This window comes from Vanessa atalanta, chromosome 21 (genome assembly GCF_905147765.1).
Source record: "Vanessa atalanta chromosome 21, ilVanAtal1.2, whole genome shotgun sequence".
Taxonomy (NCBI): domain Eukaryota; kingdom Metazoa; phylum Arthropoda; class Insecta; order Lepidoptera; family Nymphalidae; genus Vanessa; species Vanessa atalanta.
The window spans coordinates 7032798-7050331 of NC_061891.1; the positions used below are offsets into that span (position 1 = coordinate 7032798).

The window sequence follows — 17534 nt, forward strand, 5'->3', positions numbered from 1 at the left end:
CGCTCTATTAAGTAATTTATTTAAATGATATATTCCTTTTGTATTTTAATGTTTTTATTGTTACATTCTCCAAATCTAAAGTTTTATTTTTTTAGATTCCGGCAATTTGTCCTTGGATTCCGCCTTCTGCACACTAACGGCGTCATCTCCCCTTCTCGAGATCAGCAGCATCTTCTTCTTCTTCGTGCCAGCTATTCTAATACTTTGTTTGTATATAACTATGGGAATACATATCCGGTACGTACATTTTAAACATATATTTTATAGTTAAAAATTCAAACAAATTTAATTACATAGTTATTTTTATCATCATGGCAAACTTCTCTTATCTTCTCTTAATCTTTATTGTTTAGGGTCAAGGTAGAAGTTAAACAGGGTTTAACAAAAAACTTTTTGTTATTTTTTTAAAGAATTTTCCGTAGAAAGTATTAACTAGAGGTCGACCATTGGTCGAAACTCGATCATAATTAATTACTAATAAAATATAAGATGCATTGATTCGAAAGATTCGTAGGGAAAATGAGGCTCAACTGGACGATACCTACCTACGATAAAAAAATTAACATAACATAACATAACATGACATGTGTTGTCATTGACAGTATGTAGATGAACGTGTATATTAAATATTATGTAAATAACGGTATATGTTAAACGTATAGTAATGCAATGTTTTTTTTTTTTGTTATGTTCATGTATTTCTAAAACATATATTTTTTTAATATTAGTTGCCTGCAGTACTTCTCCACATAAACATTAAGAGTACCAAATTTCGTACACCTCCGTCTGCGTCTTTTTGGTAAAAAAGGGGTACAAAGTTATTGCTTCACGTAGTAGTGTATGTCTAAATGTTCATATGTAAGGTCGATTTACAAGTTACATTAAATAGTTATTATATTTAAATATCACACACACCATTTTCACCGCGCGCTAATTTTTATATATATCTTATTTTCCCGCGCTTTCGTCATGTTTGTCACTGATGACAGATACATAAATACACAGATAATATATATTTATATAAAATATAAATCTAATACTAATTATGTTATTACAGATCTGTGTTCACTAAAATTAGTATATAGATATCATACAACAAATTCATAATGATTGGATGTTGGCAACATAATTAATGGGTTCGTTACGTCCCGAACCGCAGCATATTCCCTGTTATTTGTTCTATGAAACGTTCAGGACAGCCATAAACCACTTTTGTTTAATAGTCCTGAGTGGCTGTTAAATCTGAACAGCTGAGAATATTAGATACCAAAACGATATTTTTATGTTTTGTCCGAGTACTTTCAACCAAATTAAATATAACTATCAAAAATATTATGTTCCGTCGGCGAGTCACATAATGAAAGTTAAAGAAGAAGTTTTACTTATATTTTATTTATTGGATAAAAAACGAGATCACAAGACGTATTCGTTCCGTAATGTGGCATATAAAAAATAAGAGCTAAAACAATTCTTATTGAGAAATATATAAAAAATGGAAAAATAGTAAGACCGCAACAAAGTGTAGACAATCATATTATTGATTCAAGCATGAATAGGTATCTTTTGTATAATCTATCCATAGACAAGAAAATGTCTATCTACTACTATCTAAATAATAAAGACCATACTCATATTATAAATGCGAAAGTAATTCTCTCTGTCTGCTGTTGTTCTATCACGGTCAAACACGGAACGGAATTTGGTGAAATTTGTATAAAGCAAACTTAAACTCCAAAGAAGGACATAGACATAGGCCAACCCCTTAAATGCGAACAAAGCTGCGACCGAGAACTAGTCAAATGTATAGTTTTCCTTGGACATTGAGATTGTTTTTATCCAGCACGATGTTATTTAATTTGTCACAGAAAGTAGTCGTCTCAAAAGGTGATATATCAAGAGAAGAAAAACCATTACACGAGACACATTTCGTTAAAAGGAGACCTCGAAATAAGTAAAAATCGATCAACGTAATTTATTTAATGCGCTTCTTCTTACACAAGGTCAACTCGAGTGAGCTCAAAGGCGAAGCAAGGGCTGTTCAAAGATCATGTGCACGGTGAATCAAGACAGGCGAAGTCAAGAAAGGCGGTTGTTCGGATGCTGGGTAAGTTTATTAATGGAAAATCTATATAATATACAATAGTGCTGTTACGGTTATAGCATAGCAACTGTTACTATCAAATATTTGTTGCGGATTGATATCAAATCAAACAATACAGTAGCACATTACTCCATAATACTGATTTATCGACTGCAACACTTATCAACTTATCAACATTTAAAAACATATATACTTAATTTAAACTCACCCGAGATGAAAATAAGATGAAAAAAATAATACTTGAATGAAACTTTTAAAATTTGAATAAGTATCAAATAAAAACAAATTCATCGTATTGAGGTTAATATTGCTATTCACATTGTGAGTGTAATTCAAATGATTTGTAGTCGAATAAATATTTACCAAAGCTTTAAATTGTCCAACGTATACCGGAATCCATACAATTAAACTAAATTAAAGTGTCTGTCTGTGATTTCAAAACAGCTATCATAAATTTTATATTTGTTTTTCTTTGCCTGTTTATTATATATATATATATCCAGGGTTATTTTCAAAACGACAAAAAATGGAAATAAATGTATGAAATAGTAGCTGAAACCGCGACTTCCATCTGCTTGCAATTCATCTTGTCACGTGCCAAATTTGGAAACGTATCACGTTTCAAAATTGCCATCGTTTTATTTTCGAATAATTATTTGTATTTCTATTATAGATAAAAAATATATAAATCACTTGCGACCCGCCCTGGCTTCGTACGGGTGTAATTTATTAATAAAGAAACTAATATGATAAAAATATATTATTTACCCTATCGTACTATATACCAGGTATAATTTACCAGTAAAAACATTTTTAGAATTGGTTCAATAGTTCCGGAGATTAGCCCTACAAATAAAAAAAAACAAATGTTACCTCTTTGTCTAATTGTGAAGCCTTCAAGAGTCGGCAAGGCAAAAATTCGAACCGACGGACACACGTTATACAAAAAACCCTGGGCCAGTGTGGTGAACTATGGCTTCAATTTCCAATACAAAAATTAGTTAAAAGATTTTTTAAGATGTTCTATCTTCAATTTAAATAATTATTTTTGAATTATTTTGGGGGTAAAGTTGACAAGGTTAAGTTCAAGAACTAAAATAAATATTCAGCTAAATTAAAATATATATATATCTACTCAGATAGTTCCTTATATAAATGATACCTCATTTGTTAAGTTTCCCAACCCCTAGTTAGGAGTAATTCTAAAAAAAAATATTTATACACGACGGCGTCGCTGTGAATGTTCGGAAGCAGCATGACGCTGGCGGTTGCCCTGAGATACATATTTCGTATGACCGTATTGATAATTATTCATTTCTAAATTGGCGAATTGAAGGATTATAATGGGTATAAATTGTGAATTTGGTGGAGTATTTTTAATAAAAGAACAATGTTCAAAGACAAAACTATCTGTTACTCAGCCACTTCACAGGGCATTCAATAAAAATATAACATATATAGATTTAACAAAAAAATATAACATATAGAAATTAAAAAGTTGGCGATGCATTTGTGTTTTAAGGAAGTCTTAATATTTCTTACGGCGGCAATGTCTACGTGACAACTTATCATCACAGTTGCCAGTCCGTATACGTATGTCAATAAAAAAAATTTTAATGATTGAATGCTCTTTGCAACTTAATTTATACCCATATTAAACATTATTACAAAACCTATAATATGAATAATTGAATATTAAAGAAAAGAAAACAATCAATAAACAATTGTATCGCTTCTACATTGAATAAAGATTTTGACTTTGTATTTGCCTCTTAAAATGGCGCCAAGTCTCATTGAGTTCATAAAGTCGTTCAGTATATTTCGTTTCATTTTATCAAGTTCTTTTTTTGTTGCAAAACTTAAAATCACCATTACTTTAATGGAATTCTTCGATAAATTAATAATAGTATTTCTTCATATAAAATTAAAACTATTGTTTTATTTCGGTTTTATTTTTTATTTATTTCGGTTATACTATTTGTGTAATTTTGGTAACATATACAATATTTCATTGTATAAATAATAATTATATACTTCTGTATTGCAATTTTTTTATGATTTCATAATAAATACCAGAGATTATTCAAGATCACAAATGTTATCACAAACACTAAATATCAAAATTTTTTAAATCACCAATGAAACGCACTGTTGATCCTGGAAACTCAATTTTTATTTTGAATGAATTATGTACTTGCAATAATAACTTATGACAACTGTAGCGTGATTTAAAGAACTATTAATGCCATTAAGTTTTTATTAACATAATATGAAAAAAAATGTTTATTCATTTTCTTAGAACAGGCTATATATTCATGTATTGTCAGACAAGGGTACAAGTTTTAATGTTAAAAACAATTTACTTTTCCGATTCATAAATTCCAATAATTTATTAAAAAAATATATAATAAATAAGGCATAGTATTCAATTCAACACAATATTATATGGATGACAAAAAAGCTTGAAGCTAATACTAGACTTTCAGGCAGGATATATTTTATATAATTGCATTTAATTAACATAGTGTACTTCAAATGTTCGAAAAACCGGTCCTCCTCGGGAGAATCTAAACTGTGTTATATTGAAAAGTTCAAATGTTTATACTTTATATTGTGTAATATACAAAAAACAAAACAAACTGCCCTTATATAATCACATCCAATAACTTCCCCTATATGTAATCACATTCTGGCTTTAAATAAATTGAAAAAAATAATCTGTCACGTAATACGTGCGCAGGCGTGACACAAATATGAATAATTTTTGCATATGGATGGAATGGATATGGATTGGAAATATAAAAGATCACCGGATAACGGTAAAAAAATTGAAAATAGAATCGAAAGAACGGTATAAGATTATTAAATAAGTTATCATACAATTAAATAATATATATCATTGGAAAAGTTTTTTAAAACCCTATTGATATTAAAACCCTATGTCTTTTTTATACGGCTTAAATGTTGTATGCAAATTCATTATCTTCGACTGAGAAGTTAAGACTTAAAAGCGTAATAAATATAGTCACTTTCGAATTCATAGGAGTTTGGCAATCGAATCTATCTCGAAGTGTGCGAATCTAGCACGGCCAGGGCGCCGGTTCTACTTAAAAATTGTCACTTTATTGCAATCTTATCGAAACGTAATCGTTGCAGTTTTATTATTGTAGAATAGGAATAACACATCGATCCAGTTATGGTCTTATAGAAGTCAGATCGGAATAAAATCGGGAACGTATTATAGTCGTTATATGTTAAGTAGAATTTCCCCCCGTTTGTTCGTTACGTATATATTTTATCTTTTATTTTATTTTATCATATTTTGTATCTGATTTTTTTTTCTTTTTTTTATGATAACGGTAGGCGGACGAGCCAATGGGCCACCTGATGGTAAGTGGTCACCACCGCCCATAGACAATGGCGTTGTAAGAAATATTAACCATTCCTAACTCACCAATGCGCCACCAACCTTGGGAACTAAGATTTTACGTCCCTTGTGCCTGTAGTTACACTGGCTCACTCACCCTTTAAACTCCAACACAATAATATTGAGTACTGCTGTTTGGCGGTAGAATATCTGATGAGTGGGTGGTAACCTACCCAGACCGGCTTGCACAAAGCCCTACCACCAAGTAATCATAAGTAGTAAGAAGATTAGAGATCCAAACGTAATGTCCCATGAAGGTTTTATATGTAATCTTCTTCCTAATATTTTATGTCCGCAAAACATCACAAGCAATCTTTTAAATACACGAATGTTGCTCTAATGTAGACCCTTAGCGTGACATCTACGGTTTGATACGTGACATCATTTAACGTGTCACTTTGGACCAAGGAATAACTTGCTCAAAGTCTTATGTCTCCCGGATTACCCCGATTCCATTCAATTTATATGGAGATACGAGTGTGAATACCGCTATTGTCTTATTAAGAGCATCGATTCTTCGTCTAATAGGTACATCTCACCAAATACGTTGGCTGATTGCAGTGATTTGGGTTAGACTTTGATGACATCATGCAAATATTTTGTTCAAAGGTCTGGTCCAATATACAGCGGTATCACCGGCGGAGAGAGATTAAACTTTATTTTGATAATAATTATTCTTTTCTATAAACTATGTATCTTATATATGATATATGTATCTTGCGATGAAAACAACGTTAGCGCGATTCAGGATTCCAGTATATCATTTTGATTTTACAAATTTAAAAAGTGAACAGTTTCTGTTAGAAATGGACACCGAACATCAAATTTCTGCCAAGTAAACCATTCAAAGCAATATTAATTTCTTATTACAAACCTGGTTTCTAGGTTTAGTTCGTTCTGTGTTTAGTTCATTGATATAAGTATAAATAAAATCTTTGAATCTCTACAAGTTTTAATATTTATTTTTTAATTTCTATAATCTAATTGATAACTCTATCTTACTCTTTCCTGAAAGGCCGGCAACGCACTTGCAAGTCACTTACCATCTATTCAGCCTCCTGCTCGTTTGCCCCTATAACTAAAAAAAATAAATAAAGAAAATTGTAAAAATCTGTCTGGCCTTCTGAATGATTAAAATGAATCATCTACAATACGAGTATAGGTAGCATATGTGTTTTCGAGGCTTGATCACTATGAATATTAAAGTAGACGTATACACGTAGAATATTATCGAAATTTTTCACATTTTTCTCGTGTTCCTCATATCATAGACAAACTTCTACCTATAAATATAATAAAAAATGCTATGTTAAATAACATCTATATTTTTAGTCTGCCTCGTTGGTCTAGATACAAGGCCACCCCAAGGTTGTGGGATCAGAACCTAGGTCAGGCTGATTCTTTGGTCGAAAAATTCTCAGTAACAGTCCGGAGTCTGGAAAATGAAGGGTGTACACTCGAAACGTGTACGTGCCTCGAAAAGGTCGTCAAGCTGCTGATCGTGCGCCTAAACTGTTTCCGGTCGTATCGGATTTGCCGTCCCATCGGAATATGAGATCGAGGGAATACTGTAATATGTCCTGCGTAACTGGCTGGTCTCCCTTGAAATTCGCCGCCGTGACCGATATTGGTCAGGACGACATATAGATATATATTTAATTCCTTTAGAAAAGTGAAAATAAAAATTATTCTAAAGCCTAAAAAAAATGTATATAATTCCATTTCGGTATAAATATTCGTATGATATATCGAATCCACACCCTACTTATCACTCTAATCCAATCTACTACACATGACATTTTCCACAGAATGGAATACTGTTTTATACAGAGTCAATAGACTCACTAGTAAAGCGGAAGAAGCTTATCTTTGGATGGAGTTACTTAAGTTCTTGACTTGGAAATATTACAAAATTTTATTGAAGTATTCTGTAAGTTATTTAAGCCTTTGTGTTGGCCCACAACGCTTTTGTAGTTTGAATATAATTTCGTAGTTGCATTACATAATAATAGATAAATTACATTTAAGTACATAAAAAATTGTTATAATTTTTTTGAACTAAAATAGCTGATAAATACAATTCAAAAAGTATTATAAATAATTGAAAAAAAAATTTTACGCAAAAAAAAATTACAGTACATTATCTTTAAACATTCCCTAATAATATACCTATTAATATTTTTTTTAGAAAAATTGACAACCATTGCCTAATACGAGAATTGAAATAAAATTATGGCACCAAGTGTATAATATTGTATGAGATTAGGACTCATCATTTTATTTAATTAAGAATATTTGGTTTTTAAGGTTACAAAACGTATACTTGCTTTATAACAAGAAAATGCACTATTCTCCTTACTTGTCAAAACGATTAGAGTTTACGCTTCGTCGGCTTCGGAATTCTATGAATTTCATTATCCTAGAACTATCTGTGTAGTAAATATTTTAACCTACAACCGACGATAAAAATAATTATAAATTGTATCTGTGTAGTTATTTTTGAAGTGCTTAATACTTATATATTTTAAATGTTGTAGGCCTTATATGTTATTGCGATAACTACATTTAAAAAAAAAGAAAAGAAAAACAATTTCATTGTGAATATTTTATTTTACAAGGGTTATGTAAGATACATTTATTATGATTCATTCATTTTATTATGATTCATTCATATGATGAGCCGAGATGGCCCAGTGGTTAGAACACGTGCATCTTAACCGATTTATTCGGGTTCAAACCCAGGCAGGCACCACTGAATTTTCATGTGCTTAATTTGTGTTTATAATTCATCTCGTGCTCGGCGGTGAAGGAAAACATCGTGAGGAAACCTGCATGTGTCTAATTTCAACGAAATTCTGCCACATGTGTATTTCGCCAACCCGCATTGGAGCAGCGTGGTGGAATATGCTCCAAACCTTCTCCTCAAAGGGAGAGGAGGCCTTTAGCCCAGCAGTGGGAAAATTTACAGGCTGCTAATGCTAAAAAAATGTATCTTCATGGCGTGATCTATTCTTATCATTTTTTTTTATTCGTTTGCGTTTCCAATATACTTGTTAAAATTCAAAAGTTAAATTCTTGGTACCGATATTATAGCCGAAATACTTGATTTGACTTACAATTCACTGTAATTAACAAAATTAATGAAACCGAACGTCGATTTTTAATAATTTTTATACCTTACCTTTTTTTAAGCAGGAGACAATACTCATTGGGATTTACACTAATGAGTGTTGATAATTAAAGTTTGTTTGTCTGGTATTAGAGATAAAATATAATTTTATTTCCAACAGTATTGACGCTGCAAGTGTAATAAATAGAATATATTTCTTCTCAGCCTTTTCGTCTCAGCATACTGTCAACTTTATATACTAATATAACTAATTAAATATATTACTATAAACTAATAAGATTTAGACATAGACAATTTTACTATTTATAATAGTCATAAGAACGACACCCTGCCATCGGTTCCTTGGCCGCCTAGTTCCAGAGAACTATATATCAAAGCAATTTCTTCCAATATAGTTCCTAGATCCAGTTCAGAGCCTCGGAGCTTATTCGCTACGTCACAGACCACGCGACTCAAATGAAGGATAGAAGAAGGGCCCTATGTCATCGGCCTACATATATCGATTATGGGTGCTGTTCCTTGCATGCTGATACAACATCTAGTACCCAAAGCAAATAAGAACGGGCTAAGGGCCCTGATTAAAGTTATTATGACTAACTATAGAACCGAAACTGTGGTACATGACTTTGATTATACCAAACGCCTGAGGTACACCTTAGATTCATAATATCCACCAAAAGCATATATGATGCACACAGTCAGCACAGCACATACATATAAAGGTTCTTCATTTATGTTTCTGTATAAAATTCTATCATTTCAAATGGTCACTGGGTCAGTATTTTTTTTTAGAAAAGACATCAATCTTGTTACTTTGTAATTCCTTTAATTTCTGACTGTGGTCTCTTTTGAAATTGTATTTAAGTCAGACTTAACTTTAACATTGCGTTGATAAACGTTTCCCTTTGAATTTACAGAATTTATTCCATTGAATGTTACAATTTTGTTTACAAACTTATCTAAGAATTAAATAAATTTCTAACTGTTTACATTCATTTAATAATATTGAAATTATTTTTTAATTTAATCTTTAGTTTGAACATAATGCCGTATCATTTTCATTATCTTAAGGATAAGGAATCATACGTACGTCAAATATATTTTATCACATCAGAGAAAGGTGTTTTTGAGATTTTGTACTTTATGACACTTATCCTATAAAAAGGTAAGTTGCGATTAGTAATTACTCCGATTGAAAGTTCAAAGTGCTATTACCGGGCTTACAGCAGAGTGAACTGGGAGAAATTATGCCCCGTCCTGGCGTCCTGGCCCTCTCTTTCTTTGCTTTTCTCTCTTTCTCGTTCTATATACGGTTTTGTATACCATTATTTAAACTTTTTGTTACACGAATAATAAAACACATACATTAGCAGCCTGGAAATTTTCCACTGCTGGGCTAAGGCCTCCTCTCCCTTTGAGGAGAAGGTTTGGAGCAAATTCCACCACGCTGATTCCATTGATAGTTGGTGGAATACACATGTGACAGAATTTCGTTGAAATTAGACACATGCAGGTTTCCTCACGGTGTTTTCCTTCAACGACGAGCACGACATGAATTATAAACACAAATTAAGCACATGAAATTCAGTGGTGCTTGCCTGGGTTTGAACGAGAAATCATCGGTTAAGATGATAAGACACACACATTTTTAATAACAAATTTATTTTCCGTCATTCAATTATTCTCAAACGTTGTTATTTATATACAACATAATATATAGGGAAAGCAACTTCATTCCGGTTGTCCTGAGAAAGATATATTTTTTTACTAAAGGTTATATCTATATGTTGTTATGATGATCAAATAAACTAAAAAATGAAGTAAGAACATTCAAATGTGTAAAACGTTATGGGATGAATAAAAATCATAGTATTTTAAACGTAAAAATTGAATCAGTACTAACATATTGATTATTGAGTCGAGGTGGTAAAAAGACAAGAAGCGTTAGCTATTCTTCATATTGTCTACGATGAAGGTTATATTAATGGGTAAAAAGTCTATTCAATATGTTGAATAGATGAATGACCTAAATCCAATGAACTAAACTGATTTTTGAAATGCCCGTATTATACTTACATACAGTTAGTTGCAAAAAGACCTTAATGATCAAAATACCCGCCATCGTATTATGTCACGATCTACATTGTGCTTTTAGAAAAAAACTTAATAAACCCTTTTCGGAATAAACTATACTAATAATATAAATACGAAAGTAACTTTGTCCGTTATCGGTTCACGCTTAATCCGCTGAACCGATTCAGGTGAAATTTGATTACAGTCCCGGTCAAGAAATTAATAGGCTATACTTATTTTAAATCACCCCTCGAAGGGTTATAATAAGGATAAAGGTTTTTGGATTAGAGGCAATGTTTTTTAAATTCTGTCTGGGTTAAGCCGCAGGTGGTTTTAATAGATTCCAAAAATTATAACATATTTAAACCTACTTTAAACTAACTTTATTACTATCTGTATCTATACTGTTATCTACACTGTCTTTTTTCCTATATACAATTTGTGAATGTTGTGTACGTTTTTAATTGATATCAATTATTGTTACGAAGTTAATGTTTTTCCTATTTAGTGTAACATATGGATTAATGTACAATTGATAAATAAAATTTAAGACATACCGATGTGCTGACAAGCATTCTCTCTTCACTTAGAATTTTTGGTCGACGTTGACTACTTGATGTCTTAGAAAACTAACACGCAATATAACTAAAGTGGCATGTGCGATTTGTTACAGTTCGTGGTCTTCAAAGCTGAAGGTTGGATTTATGCTATCTATGAGCTTCTTCAGCTTTGAGCAAACACCTTAAACAAACGCATCTTTACAGAATTGACCATTGTCAGCAATAATAGAGGAAAACTAAAAAATAAAATTATCTTAATATACATATATTTATACCCCTGTGCTCTGTGTTTGCACAGAAGTGTTCACAGCACAACGTCTTGTCCCGCACTGACATTATTACAGATGCCTTGCGTAACTATTTACGCGCTTACATTATGTAAACAATAAATTAAAAAATATATTTCATAAATGAGCCAAAGATTATCTTGGTATTCAATTAGCTGCTGTCAATAAAAAAAGTCTGAGGAATTTAGAAGCAAAAAGCAAATAAACACAATAAACAAAATATATTGTATCAAAACTTTATGAAACGAAGAGCATGTTGTAAATTAATTTAATATTTAATTTTTTAAAGTTTTTTCTATAACGAATACCGAGTAAAAAGCTTTTAGTGCAACTGAAATAAAGCCACTTATGTATATTTACACCTTAATCTGCTTTAAAAATGCAAAATAAAAACTTTTTAATTTTCTCTTACAGTGGCAGTTGTGATAGCGTTCTTCGTGTGCTGGACCCCGTTCCACGTACAACGCCTGTTCTTCATCTACGGCTACGACCACCCTCAGTTCCACGTGATCAACGAGCATCTCTTCAACGTTGCTGGTGCCTTGTACTACGTGTCGGCGACTGTCAATCCGATTCTTTATAATGTCATGAGCGCTCGGTAAAGTATTTAGATAAACTGTTACTAACACCCCTCGCATACATAATTATGGTTTATGTACATTTTTGTGAAATTATTGAAATATCGTCGTATATTTTTTATTATACTAGGATTACAGATTAAGATTTATTTTAGATAAATAATCAGTGTAATAATGATTCAACGATACGAAACGATCTAGCAATCTGAAAGTTCTTGGCTTAGTTATCGTACTCACAAGTCAAACTTTACGATTAATTGGAGGTGAGATAGGAATATTAGCAAAACATTTAAATAAGGATAATTGAAGAATAAGGAAATAAGTTACTACTATTCATTTTTGAAAAAAAAAAATAGTTAGCAATAAAACTGTAACTAACTGTTAATCTTTTAAGCTGACCATCTGCTTTAATTAACGTAAAAATGACAATCGTGATTTGTGATCCGAGTGAGTTCGACACTAAACTTATTTTTTTATCTGTGGCTCTTGTGTGTTTAAAAAAAAAAATATATATTTTTGATGTCATGATATTTGCTTTTAAACAATTACATACATAATGTCAAACCAATAACAAAGTTAAATGGATACAAACTATAGGCTTGACCCAGTTTGCAGGATCTATATAGTCTTATTTACATTGACCCCAGGGCGGAAAAAGTTATAGCTTTATTTACTTGCATCTAGTTGTTTGAAGACGACGGATGTTGAGCCACTGCTTGAACTGATTTAGCCACATTTAACTCCTTTACCGGAGCCGTGTTCAAAAAATTGAATTACTTTCAAATCTGTTTTATGATTGTCTGTATAAAATTGGAATGGATATTAAATACAGCCTTATGACTTAACCAATAGTACTTTTTTGTATAAATATAAAATCAGGCATTTTTTTTATAATACGCTATTACATTTTTAGAGACAAACGACACGTTGGTCTAAATTTTGACTTGACCGTGTCATGTAGGGTATGAAAGGGCTTCGGTGGCACAAGCTTAAATGGGAAAATTATTTTCTCTCTTTCATCCTTTTTAATTTTAGGTAGATATATAAAATAAGAAAATTCCGTCATACGTATTTAAATATTGTAGCTGTAGAGCAAGGAGCTCTTTGTGCTGAATTCTAGGCGTGGTTAATAAGCACTATTTCGAGTTATTTCTGACTATTCAGAACGACCTATACTAAGTAGTCAGAAAAAAAAACAAATATTAATGAATTATATAATATACGAAAGTATCTTAAATTATATAAAAGCCATCAATAATGATTATCAAATCCGAAGAAATCCTTTAAATTCAACTGCCAATCAGCGACGACAACGTAGAATTACGTACATTTATAAAAATAATATATCGACCAGCGTTGCAGAGCTATCGATAGTTGACCTCGAAAATTATTCAGGATATCGATAGTACTATCGATAGTATCGTATTGATCAATATATATAGTATTGCTCATGGAGAGCTATCGAGCTCTACATGAGCAATACTATCGATACTATCGATAACATCGCTAGGTCTCTGTATGCAATACTATTGGTAGTAGCGATACTATTGCTACTATAGTGGACTATCGATATGCAACACTAATATCGACCCCACCAGTACACCGGTCGCAATACGTCATCACATGAATGTATAGTCACAGTTAATTATTTAGTGCACAGTTTAACTATTCAGTACTACTGCAATCCTAATTATTTTATAGGAAAACTTTTATAAACACAATATGATTATTTCAACGAATATTTTTTAAATGAGCTATAGTTGAACTCAATTTTATTTGTCACTTTACGAATCCATAAATAGATGCTACAATATAATATTATACTAGAAATCTCATAAATTCAACATCTAACTTAATCAAATCTGTTTTTGATATAACCTACCTTTTCCCACGCTAAAAGAAATTTAATTTGAAGGACGATGCTCAAACATTTGATTTGATAAGTATTTTTGTATCACTTAAATAAGAATTTCAGTATTTTTCATTGCATTTGCGTCTCTTCCACGTGAAAATTTAATTATTGTAAGGAGTAGGTATTATCCGATAAAGTTTCCGAATTTAAATCTATAATTTACATAATTTCAAAGTTGGTAATAATTTTCACTTATTACAAAATACAATACAAAATTACAAGATTCATAATCTTATCTCAATAATTAATTATAAAATTCGCAAAACTGCCACATGGAACATATAAATCTCGTAAACACTGTTGATATCTGAAAATTTCATTTAAGTTACGTTGCGTATGTTTATATTACAGAAAATAATCCGTTTTTGTTTATTTTATTGTATATTCAATATATTTATTTTATACGAAACAGATGATCGACGATTTCTTTAAATAATATTAATATTATGCTCAACGTGTCCTCTCACACTTATTTAATTGACGACAGAGATTACGCGCATCAATGACGTAAAAAATATAATTAATAAAATATTTAAAAGAAACACCTATTAAAAAAAGGTATTATAATATATAAGCTTATTTATTTCGATTTTTATTTTATTTTTAGCGAAGAGCGATGTTGGAAATGATCTATGTTATCTATATAGGTATATTTTTCGATGACAATTACCGAAATAAAATGTTTTATTTCATCTCATAAGACTTATTTTACGTTTTTTACGCTTAAAATTATTAATCTGTTTTTTTTTCTTCTTTCATATAGACCTTCACCTTTCTCATCTCAACACCTCATATTATACGTCAATAAATCAATTCGGTTCTGTTAATGTTTCGTATTACTAAGAAATAAGAATTATTATTTTCCACAGATACAGAATGGCTTTCCACGAGACACTCCTCTGCAAGCATGGCGCTGATCGCAACAGTTTCGAATATTCGCGTCGTGAAACAACTATGTCTACATACGTTAAACCTAAGTCCAGTTTCTATCAAGAACCTAGGATCCCGTTGAGCAAAGTGGACTTTGTGAAGGATGACTCACCGTTTTGTATCGAAACAAAAATTGACGAAAAAACAATTTTCTATTTTCCAAATGGTGATAATAAAAATATACAAGATGATAATCGTACTGAAGAAATTCAGTAAAACTTTTTTAATAAATTTATTGTTTATGGTTGTAGACCGAGAGCGCGTAGCGCGATTTCCTGAAATTATTTTTATTGTTACTTATAGGTATTTCGTTCTCTTCCGTATAAAATATTTGCTATATTCAATGTAACGTTCTAACTTTTTGTATAAATAAAACATAATACTTTAAGTCTAGAGAAATTTGGTTCTTTTTATTTCCATGTTATACCAAGAATAAAGTTGTATTTGTTTCCTACTAAAATAAAATTATAATTATGTAAATACGAGTAATTAGGATCAAGTACATAGATCCTTCATTATAGAACCCACAAATATTTGTTTTTGGTTGTTATATAAATGTACGTTAATTGTTTGTAAATATAAGCATGTGAATGTTTTATACAAATATTATATTAATGTCCAATATTATAATTGTTGACAGAAATATGAAAAGATTGTTGCCTACCATGAACTTCCCAAAAGGTTAATAATTGTTAATGATAATGACTAATGTCACTAATGGCGGTACTTCACTTGACGTAGCTTGTTCGCGTATTAATTATTATTCAGGCCAATGTTTTGAGGATTTATTTGATTACATTTTTACAAATAAGACAAATAACACTAACAATAACTCGTTTTCGTTCAATTTTTGGGCTTTGTTTTACACATGACAGACGAAGATGTGCGTTGACGTTTAACAGATATTTCATTCAAAAGCATCACGCTCTTTTCAATTATTTGTTTTTTTTTAATAAATTTAATTTGAGTTCAGTATATTGGTTCACATGTGAAGCTCTTGTTTGTGTATTTTAAATTTAAATTATAGATCAGAATTAAAGGTTTAATAATATCTAACTAAAAATAAACAAAAAAAGGTATGTAACCTTATAATTACACAGTCTTGTAATCAAGACTATATTTCATGGCTGTTCATCGAGTAACTCGTGTAGACGTATACTTTTTATTATACAGATACTAATTTTAAAAACAAAGTTGACACTTAATAATTTAAAATGCAAAAGTGTCTGTACGTCATTGTGAATCTCATTAGTAGGATATCTTAGTCTTACTTATCTAGGAATGAATGAATCTCAATGTTCATTAACATTGAGATTCAATTGATTGTGAACTAAGCCCAGAGTTGTTTTATTATTGTAACTTGTTTTACGACAGACAAATATATCGAAAACAATAAATGTTACATGTGTGTCTATGACTATATACATATTATATGTTTTAGATTATGTATATTGAATGACTTGTGAAAGTATTTTTTGGTAAATATTTTTTTAGTATCATTAATATCATATAATATCGCAGTTTTTAGATATAATTAAATGATAAATATGTTTATCCCATTTTATTATATGTATCTACTATGTTCACTCAATCATTATTATTTAGTAATATAAAATTAATTAACATATACATATTTTAAGTAAGTATTATTTTAATCTAAGTTAAATAAAGAATATTGCCAAAAACCACATGTTTTTTTTTTTAATATAACTATTTATATTATTTGACATAAAGGAACCAGTATACATGACAATAATACAATTTATGCACATGTAGGTCAGATAATATATCAAAATCGAGAGATGATGATAGATGAGAGATAAAGATGTTTATTTGTATAAATATATCATCTTCGTTGAGCGAGTTGAACTCGATTTCGAATGAAGCTTTATGTAAGAGAATCTTCATTTACTTCAGTCCTAAGTCACTGAAAAGTCTTAAGTAACTTAAGTCTTTGTGACAACAAATTAGAGGAAAATTTGACATTGAAAATAGAATTGCCGAATATTAAAACCTACTTAGAACTAAAGTAAAAGTGTTCGTACTCTTGGCAAATATTCAATGACCAATAGGACCGGATTATTTATTAAGATTATATTAGGAAATAAAAGTATCTGCGTAGGTGCCCCGCATCTGCTTCAGCCCCCAAGGCCAGCACAACCAAATCACTGAAACTCAATACATCTCCATTTGAAAAGGGTGATAGCATATCTTCATATTATGGTAAAAAAAGCATTTCCTGGAAGTGGCAGATGGCGGAAGACTTCTTCCTACCGAGTGTGATTAACACAGTGCTCGGTAGTGAGAGATATTAATTGGAAATTATAGATTACACTTAGACCATTAATTAGTAGGGACTGCGACAGTAATATGTCGCCGAAAGCTGCAGAGCAGGAACTTGAGTAGGACAACTCCTCTGAAGCGCTACAACGAAGATGACCAGGGGGAAAAGGTAAGCGCTATGCGCACCTACCCACAAACCCAGGTGCAGATCTACATTAGGACAATTTAAGCTGTAGCCCAAATTTGCTCCGTG

At 31.0% G+C, this 17534-nt stretch overlaps 1 protein-coding gene across 1 annotated transcript in view; it reads left to right on the forward strand.

Annotated features, from left to right (window-relative positions):
- LOC125072401 (neuropeptides capa receptor-like) overlaps positions 1-12180 on the forward strand; it is a 71009-nt gene extending 58829 nt beyond the window's left edge. Inside the window, exons 4-6 of the mRNA XM_047683027.1 lie at positions 96-237; positions 2001-2104; positions 11993-12180. Coding sequence (XP_047538983.1) covers positions 96-237; positions 2001-2104; positions 11993-12180 — 434 coding nt within the window. The remainder of the gene's footprint in view (positions 1-95; positions 238-2000; positions 2105-11992) is intronic.
- The last annotated feature ends 5354 nt before the right edge of the window (positions 12181-17534 follow it).